The sequence below is a fragment of the Chrysochloris asiatica genome, unplaced genomic scaffold (genome assembly GCF_000296735.1).
Source record: "Chrysochloris asiatica unplaced genomic scaffold, ChrAsi1.0 scaffold00106, whole genome shotgun sequence".
Classification (NCBI taxonomy): domain Eukaryota; kingdom Metazoa; phylum Chordata; class Mammalia; order Afrosoricida; family Chrysochloridae; genus Chrysochloris; species Chrysochloris asiatica.
In genome coordinates this window covers 5,226,679-5,235,168 of record NW_006408624.1, presented here as the reverse complement: position 1 = coordinate 5,235,168, position 8,490 = coordinate 5,226,679, and the positions used below count along the sequence as shown (strand labels likewise).

Sequence of the window (8,490 nt, the reverse complement as noted above, 5' to 3'; positions counted from 1 at the left end):
AGGAAGTAAGGACTTTCCACCTGTACACACACACACACACACACACACACACACAGCCCCCACCCTTGGGGAAGGGCAAGGCAACAAAGTACAGAGAAAAGGGTAGGAAGAGGGATGAGGACAGAGGCAGCAGGAGTGAACAGAGGGGGCAAGAAGTGGGTTATTAAGAAGCATCTTGCTTACTAACATGAAGTCTTGTGTGCCCCGTGAGAGCACAGACAAGGCCTCATTGGCTTAGAGGAGGGGCCCTTGGAGGGCAGGCACATGGTGCCCAACTAGTCAGCCAAGGCTGGCGTCCCAGGGACGGGGTAGAGGTGGGGGGGCGGTGCACAGAGCCCCCAGCCCAGGCCTCTGCTCCCCTGCCTCCCTCCCCGCCCTCCGAGAGAAAGGAGGGTTTGGGCCTCAGCCACGGACCGATAGCCGTTACCGGCAGCGTCTCCTTAAACTAGAGATACAATGTGTATCAACAGGGTGATCGCTTCTGACCCACCGGGCAGACAGCTTGAGGTGCCGCATGGGCCAGAATCAATCCTACAGTATCTTTGGTTTGTGGGTTCCCTTCCCTACTTTAGTCCTCTCCATCCAGCCACCAGTGTGGGCAGCCGAGCAGCCCAGGGAGGCTAGAAGTGCTGGCCCAAGTGCCCCCAGGGCCGGCTTACCCATTGAGGTTTTGGGATTTGTAGGAGAGGATCTTGGCCGCCAACTGCTGGGGGTCCAGGAGCTGTGGGAAGCGCCCCATCACTGCCTCCACCAGGTGTGGGGGAAAGACACCACAGAGCTTGGTGTACACACTGGCCCGCTCCTTGGCGAGGCTGCCTGCCCCACCCCATGGATTCCTGTCCATCCGGGGGCCCTGCACCTGGGGCTCCTGTAGGACTGGGGCTGGTGGGGGCAGCGGGTATGGTTCAGACCAGTACTCTCGAGGTGGGTAGGTGGGTGGCGGGGGTACATACTCAGGCACACTGAAGTGGCCAGCACCCACAGCCTGTCCAAAGGCAGGGAAGGCCGGAGTCGCCGGGAGTTCCGATCCGTATTGGCTATAGCCAGTGTATGTGTGCCGAGGTGCCACTGGCTCCCCAGGGCCTCCTCCACGAATACCCCACAGTTCTGACATCTGGCTCTCCAGGGAGCCGATGCCCGAGTCCAGGTAGTCCTGGGAGGTACACGGAAGTGAGTCCAGGGTCTGGGGGAACCAGTCTGTGGGCCCGAAGCTGCCTCCACTGCCTCCGCTAGGCGGGAGGCTCCTGCCCGCTGGGCCAAAGGTCTGCGTCAGACCCTCCCGACGGGTTCCCAGCTTCTTCCTGTCCGGGCTGCACTGCTCACTCTCTGTGGGCAGTGAGCTGGGCTGAGGTGAAGGCGAGGGACGCCGGCTACTCTTGTCCTTGCCTTGAGCCCTGGGAGGTGAGAAGCGGGCATTGGCACGCAGCTCATCAGCCACGGAGCGCCGGGGACAGCTTGGCCGCTCGGGGTGGAAGAATCGGCACTTGATGCCATAGGTGCATTTCCTCCCTGGAAGAGGAATCAGGAGGAACCCTGAGCAGGATGCTGCTGGAGCGAGGGTAGGAGGGGAAGGGTGTTGGCCCCGAAGCATGGGGCTGGGGTGGTCTCCCAGTGGAAGACGGGCAGAGGAAGAGTGAGGCACGCTTTGGAGGCGAAGATGATTCTCTTACCATAGGGGCATGGCTGCTTCTTCTGTTCTGAGAAGAGTGGCTTCTTACGGAGGAAGTTGTCCAGGCTGGGCCCATGCCGACCCAGGGGATCATCGGGGGGCATAAATCTGCAGAGAGAGAGACCTCTCAGTGGGTGGGGTGCATGAAACAAAATTTCTTACTGCTGAGGCCGGGGGTCGGATGGCAAGTCTCGCTAGGAAGAATAAGAATGGCCCCTGAAGCTTGGAACTGTTCTAAGCTCTTGGTGGGGGTCTTCCTGAGGTAGTGAAAGGAAGACCCCCAGTCCAGTGGGCCTCAGCCCTTGGGCACCTTTAGGACAACTCTCTGAAGAGTTAGGAGCTGAATCCAGGGGCAGTGCTGGGAGTTAGGTATAGGGAGGTCACCCTGGAACCACTGACCACATCCTGTCACCCCAAGTTAAAAACCCATCCTGGACCATTTTACACCGTTGAATGTCCACTTCACTCCTGAAGCTGCAGGGATCCCACAGAGCTCCTCCCACCCCACCCCTTCAAGGGCACTTCTGGGTGGCCACCAGGTGCCTCCAGGACAGAGCGTACTTGTCGTTGACGAAGGAGTACATGAGCAGCCGTTCCTCGATGAAGCGCCTCCACTCCTGCCGCTCACTCTGAAGGTCCCGGTACGTGTCGTTGGACACCACGACTCCGTCGGACTCATAGGCCAGCTTCACAATGAAGCGGTCATCGTAGCACACCACCCGCTTGCCGCCCACGCGCCGTGACGGGGTAAACACCAGGATCTTCTTCTTCTCCAGTTCCCGTAGGATGTACTGGTCTGGGAAGAAGGGTGGGGGTCAGGGCCCAGCAGATTCGGGGCTAGCACCCAGAGGCTGTTGACTCCCCGAGTTCAGTAGGGCAGGAGCCAGGGCTGAGCCATGGTACCTCACTTATGTGATGGGTCATAGAGGATGCCCGTGAGCAGGGTGCACCTGCCGCTCAGAAAGGCTTCCCAATGGCTCTCAGGGCTGTTCAGGGCAGATGTGGTTGTGACTTGTCACCCAGCCTTGTCCTGTCCTGTCCTATAGGAGTCTGTGAAGGAACCCCAGCCTGAGCGGCCAAAGGAGTGTTTGGCTGTGCCCTGTGTAGCCTGGAAGAAGCTGTTTATAGTATCTGGAAAGAGACTTCCTGGAGCTGGGGGCTCCAGCCAGCCTGCTCCTAGATCTTGGTTCTTACCTACAAAGGTCAGGGGGTTCTTGTTGTTGTCAGCACTAACATTTACTGAGCACTTACTGTGTGCTAGGCACTCTGTGAGGTGCTTAGCACAAACCACTGGCTGCTATCACCTCACCCTCATTTCACTGGTGAAAAACTAGTGGCTCACAGAGCCAGGAGTCCAGCCATGGTCCACAGGGAAGCCCCATGCAGATCACCTCTCTGCACTGGGGATGCTGAAAGACAATCCCTCTAGAACAGGAGACTACCCAGTGGCTGGAGGCAGAAGGTGGGACAAGGTACCCCCAGGGACTTCTGTTCAGAGCAGGATGACTGAGGACAACCAGAGCTGGGGTAGGAATGGCTTGTCCTTGTGTGGGCTCTAGAAGTGGGTCTCCTGGGACAGCCTCAGAACTCACCAGTGATGGGCACATCAGGCCGGGGTTGCTCCTTCCTCCAGGATGGCACAAACACCGTGATGTCAGTATGGCCCCGCTCCAGAAACCAGTTCACAGCCAGCAGGATGCCCCGACAGGAGAACACCTCCTTGTTCCCGTGGCTGGTGGACAAAGAAGGGACCAAGTCAGTCCCCAAGGGTAGGCCTAGGTAGGAGGAGGGAGCAGGATGCATGGCAGACCCCGCTAACCCTGTTGCTGGGGCTTAGCCCACTCACTGTCTTCACACTGTGGAGCCCCCAGGCCTGGTGCCTGCCTGGTTCTCAACTGTGCCTGGGATGGTCAACTAAGGACTTGCCCTGAAAAGGAGGAAACACCCAGGAATCTGGCAGCACCCGCTCCCCACAGTGAGGGAGGGTCAGGTGGCTTGCAACACCTAGGGGTGGGGGAAAGGTGCTGGGAGACTTCTGGTTCTTGCCCCACCCTGGGAGCTGCTGGGACCACAGGGATACACACACACACACCAAGAGCTAACTGAGTCATTACCCTGCCCAGGGCTGACTTGTTTAGCTGGGACACGGGGGCGGGGGGGGGGGGGGCACCCTGTGTGGCTAACTAGAGAAAGCAGATTGCGCCGATTATAATTTGCTCACACAAACCTCTGAAACCTGGAGAGGGGTCAGCAAGTCCAACATGAAATGAGGGGCAGGAAGTGACAGAGGGCAGATACTCTTTTGAAACCTTTCAGCTTGAAAGTGAAAGGACACTGGTTTTCCATCCAAGACTGCCAGTTCTCCCCCAACCCCCAAACTCCTGACCTGCCCAGTCCTCAGAGCAGCAGAAAGTTGGTGGGGTACTCTGCTAGTGGAGGGGGGGAGCTGATGACCGCTGTGTCCAGAAGACAGCCTGGCTGTCCCTGGGTTGCTCTGGCTCTCAGTTTCTTTTGTCTGTAAAGTGGGCCTATTCATTTTTGCTTCGTTAAGAAGGAATGGGGTTATGAGTCAGGGGCTGACTTGACAGTAACAACAACAGTTGGTGAGAAAACTTTCCTGTTTGCTTGAGGTGAAAGACAGTTCAACAAAATGAGCTTCCAGCTCAGATTCCCTGAGAGCAGAGGGTGGGAAGGGGTGGTCAGAGCTCAGTGCTCACAGCAAACACTAGGTAGCAGGAAAGAGCCTTTGGGAAAGGCTGGGGCTCCCTCCCTTGAAGTCCAACCCACTCACTGGCCCTCAGTGAGCAACTCAGACTCTCAAGTCTGGCAAATAAAACAGAGTAAATGTTACGCAAAAGAGGCAAGTCCATGGCCGACCACATCCTGTGGGTAGCTTTCTGGGGGTGATAGCTGGAACCCCAAGAGAAGTTACAGAGGCAGGCGAGACAACTAGGGGGACATGCAGACTGTTAGGGGGTGAGGCTGGGGCTCCGGGGGCTGAAAGTCTCTGTAAATTGTAAGAGAGGCAAAGTTCAACCCTGTCTGGTTGCCTGTCTGTTGGCCCTGCTCATAACAGAAGTTAACATTCTCTGAAAGCTCAGGAACAGACCCTGTTCTAGGTGCTAATGTTTAATCTTCAACAACTCTGAGGAGGATACTATCAACTAAATCCATCTTTTCACCTCTTTTCTTTGGAAAGTACAAAACCAAAAAGTAGACCTTAGTCTAGCACCTCCTTTTCAGAGACAATTGTAGTTCAGAGGGGGTGACTTAATTTCCATAGTCAGACAACAGACCCCAGGATGTCCTTCCACCTCATAGCAACCCTATAGGACAGAACAGAATGACTCCAGCGTTTCTAGCCTAAACGCCTGACCTGACCACAAACTAGCCTTTGAAGAGGGACAGAAGTGTTAGGGGCAGGCTAGGAACAGGAGAAATAATGCATCCTGCACACTCCTGCTCCTCCTTCAGGGCCCATAGAGGCGTCCGGCCTCTGAGAAACCATCTCTGACATGCTGGGAAGGGTCAGGTCCCTGGTTTGTGTCTTTATATGTTCATGGTCCCCCATCACCCTGGAGGGCGTGGCCCCCTCTAGTGTGGTTCCTGGCTCAGGTAACTTCTGCACAAGCATCTGCCTACCTGTATATGCGTCTATCCATCCTAGCCCAGCATCATGGGGCACCAAGGGCTTCTGGGGCAGTATACTACTTCTAGACACCAAACCCCAGCCTGCTCACATTAGTCCCAGCCTCTGGAACAGTACTTTGGAAGGATGACAGGGCCTACTCTGAGTGGAAATAGAACCCAGGTTCTAGTCCTGTGGATGGAGCCCAGGCTGTGTCCGCACAAGCCAGGAGGGCCTCCCTAGGGCTAGCTTTTTTTGTCTCCCTCTCTGCAACAGAGGAAGCCCTGCTGGCAGCCCTCACCCCGGACAGCACGGCACGCAGGCACTCCTCAGAAGGTTAGGGCCCCAGCAGGCAAGCACTGGTGGGATTAGTTAGCGGGGCTACTAGAGCACACAGGAGATGGAGCCAAGCTCTCCAGGTGAGAAGATTGGCCAGGGCTGGGCCTGCCGTGGAGAAAAATTCCCTTAGAAGGAAACAGAGGTGAATTTCCCCACAATTTGCATACAGTGGGGGCTGGCCTGCCGGCCCCGGTGGTGGGGGGAGGGTGCTGAGCAGGAACTGAGTCGTAGCTGAGACAGGAAATTTGAGGCTGGAATTCCCCACCTGCCCCTGTCTGGCTCAGAAAGCCCAGGCGGCTCTGCCTTGAGGCTCAGAGGCGCATGCTCCCTTGATCCATCCTCCTAGGCCCCTCCTCCTTCAGCCTGGATCCAAACACACAGCACATGGTGGCCCTAAGGGCTCAGCCACTCTCACCCAGAACCTCCCCTCTAAGTTTCCCAGGAAGGATAGATAAGGGAGATACAGACTCTCAGTGAGGCGATGCAGGATAAACAATGGGCTGCAAAGGTTGGTGTTCAAAACCACCAGCTGTTCCCTGGAAACCCCCGTACAGGGTCACCATGCGTTGGAATCAACTCAATGGCACTAAACAACAACAAAGAACCACCTAGGCTCCCTACCCAGTCACATGCTGCTGGGGCCCCTAACCCTCAAAGCACAGGCTGCTCCTGCTACAGCTCCCAGCCAGGTTCAGACCATTTCAGAGATGGGAAGACTGAGTGGCTGACTGCAGCAAGAGGGCGTGGGGCCTGGACCAGCTGACAATCTGACTTGCCCTGCTAGGCCAGGAGTGGGACGGGTCAGATGCTACAGAGGACTGAGGCTGACATTAGGCAACCCACTTGGGAGCTTCTTCCCTATCCATGTACCTGGGGTCTCCGAGTTCACCCCATCAGGAATAAACTGGGGGGTGGGGGTTTCCTTGTGAAAGCTCCACCCAGTCCTGACTCACCTGCAGCTTGGAGGAAACTGGGAGAAAGCAGGGCCAGAGGGTGGGGCCTCGCCCTCTGCCCCCACCCCACCCCTTTGGCTGTGATGGCTTGTGTCAGAGGCCCAGTTCTGGCTCTGGCCCTGGGGAGTCCCATAGAGCCCAGTCCTGCCCAGGCAGCTCCAGCTCACCTGAATCCAGAGGATCAGGCCACCACCACACCCCCCTAGTGACAGAGCCTCAAGGTCACTCCTGGTTACAACCAGGAAGGCTTTATTCACTGCAAGTCCGGGTGTGGACAACAAGGCCTCAGAAACCCCAGCCCCTAATAATAGCTACAGTTTACAGAGCATTTACTCCTCACCAGGTGGGGAGTACAGTTAGATCCATTTTTACAGATGAGGACGTAAGACTCAGAGGGGTTAAGTAACTGGCGTTTAACACTGGAGTCCACATTCTAATCCATTGCACTACACTGCCTCGGATAACAGGACACGAACTGAGGCTGTGAGAGTGGTGGCATAGGTGACCTCTGGAGTCGGAAAGGCCTGGGTTCGAATCCCCACTCCACCACTTACTAGCAGTGTGAATGCAGGCAAGTCTTTGCGCCTGTGTTCTCATCCCTCGACATTCTTCTCAAACTCATCTTACGAAGTTAGAAGGACTAAGGGAGCTACTGGCACACTTAGGGGAGGCCTGGTGTGGCGCTGTAGGATAAGCACTAAACTGCTAACCACAGGTTTGCAGTTCAAACCTACCAGTTGCTCCTTGGAAACCCTGTATAGGGTCACTATGAGTTAAAACCGATTTGAGGCACTTAAATCAACTGGCATAAATAAAGCAGGGCCTCATTAAAAGGCTTTCCATTCTTCCAGCCCAGTCTAGACTCACTCCCCTGGCACTAGCCATGAATCCTGACCACAGAAGTGACACATACCTCATGGCCACATTGCTCCCGTCGATGACCACAGGTCTCAGGTCACCGCTATCTTTGTCGTCCTCTGGGGGTGAAGACTCCACAGTGGGAATCTTGGGGGTGCCTCCGCCCCGGGGCACCAGAGGCAGCTGAGGGCAGGGGTCCGGTGAGGCCTGGAGTTCCCGTTCGGCTGCTGAGCCATGTTTCACCAGCTCTCCCAGCACTGTATTGGTGTCTGCCTGAACGCCCAGCTTCTGCAGGACACTGTGGATCTCAGTGGGCGAGTAGCCCAGTTTCCGGAAGAAGTCCACCTTCATCTGTAGCTCTGTAGTGGAAGCCTCCACAGAGACAGGCTCTTGCGCTAGCCCCGGGGTGACCTGCCAGCTGTGTCCATCCTCAGGCTCCCACAGACTCATGGCCGGGATGGCTGCCTCTAAGGGCCTCTCTCCGCAAGGGGTACTCATAGCTCAGCCTCCGTCCAGGCACCTGTCACAGCTCCTGCAGGTCAACCACAAGGATCAGGCGGGGGGCAATGCTGCTCTCTCCCACTCCTCCCCACCCAACACAACGAAAGCCACCTCCACCTGTGGCATCCTGGCATCGAGTCAGTTCCGACTCACAGCAACTCTCTACAGGGTTTCCGGCGACCTGGTGGTTGGCAGTGCTTACCCTACTGCGCCACATCAGGACTCCATGTTACCTTTAAATGCTCTCAAATGTTCTCCCAAATAGGGAGTACTCTTCCCACCATATAAAGAAGGAAACTGAGGCATAGAGACGAAGAATCTCCTCTTGGTCTTCCAGCTGTTAACTGGTGGCTGGCTCCAGGATTTAAGGTCAGGCGGCCTGACTCAGCCTCCTACCCCCCTCCCACCCCACGCCAACCCTGGAGACCCTAATGGCCGAGGGGGCTTCGCCAGACCTCGCCGCGCCCCCACAGCTGCGGGGCGGCGCCTTCACGCGGAAACCAAGGGTTGGAAGTGCCTCGGAAACTGGGGTTTCCCCTCTG

At 56.6% G+C, this 8,490-nt stretch overlaps 1 protein-coding gene across 1 annotated transcript; it reads right to left on the bottom strand.

The window, feature by feature from the left end:
• Nucleotides 1-655: 655 nt before the first annotated feature.
• Nucleotides 656-7,945, bottom strand: ZC3H12A (zinc finger CCCH-type containing 12A). The gene is made up of 5 exons (XM_006867617.1): nucleotides 7,503-7,945; nucleotides 3,262-3,401; nucleotides 2,231-2,465; nucleotides 1,671-1,777; nucleotides 656-1,509 (listed from the first exon to the last, which is right to left on the bottom strand). The coding sequence occupies exons 1-5, from the start codon at nucleotides 7,943-7,945 to the stop codon at nucleotides 656-658; spliced, it is 1,779 nt and encodes a 592-aa protein (XP_006867679.1).
• Nucleotides 7,946-8,490: the final 545 nt, after the last annotated feature.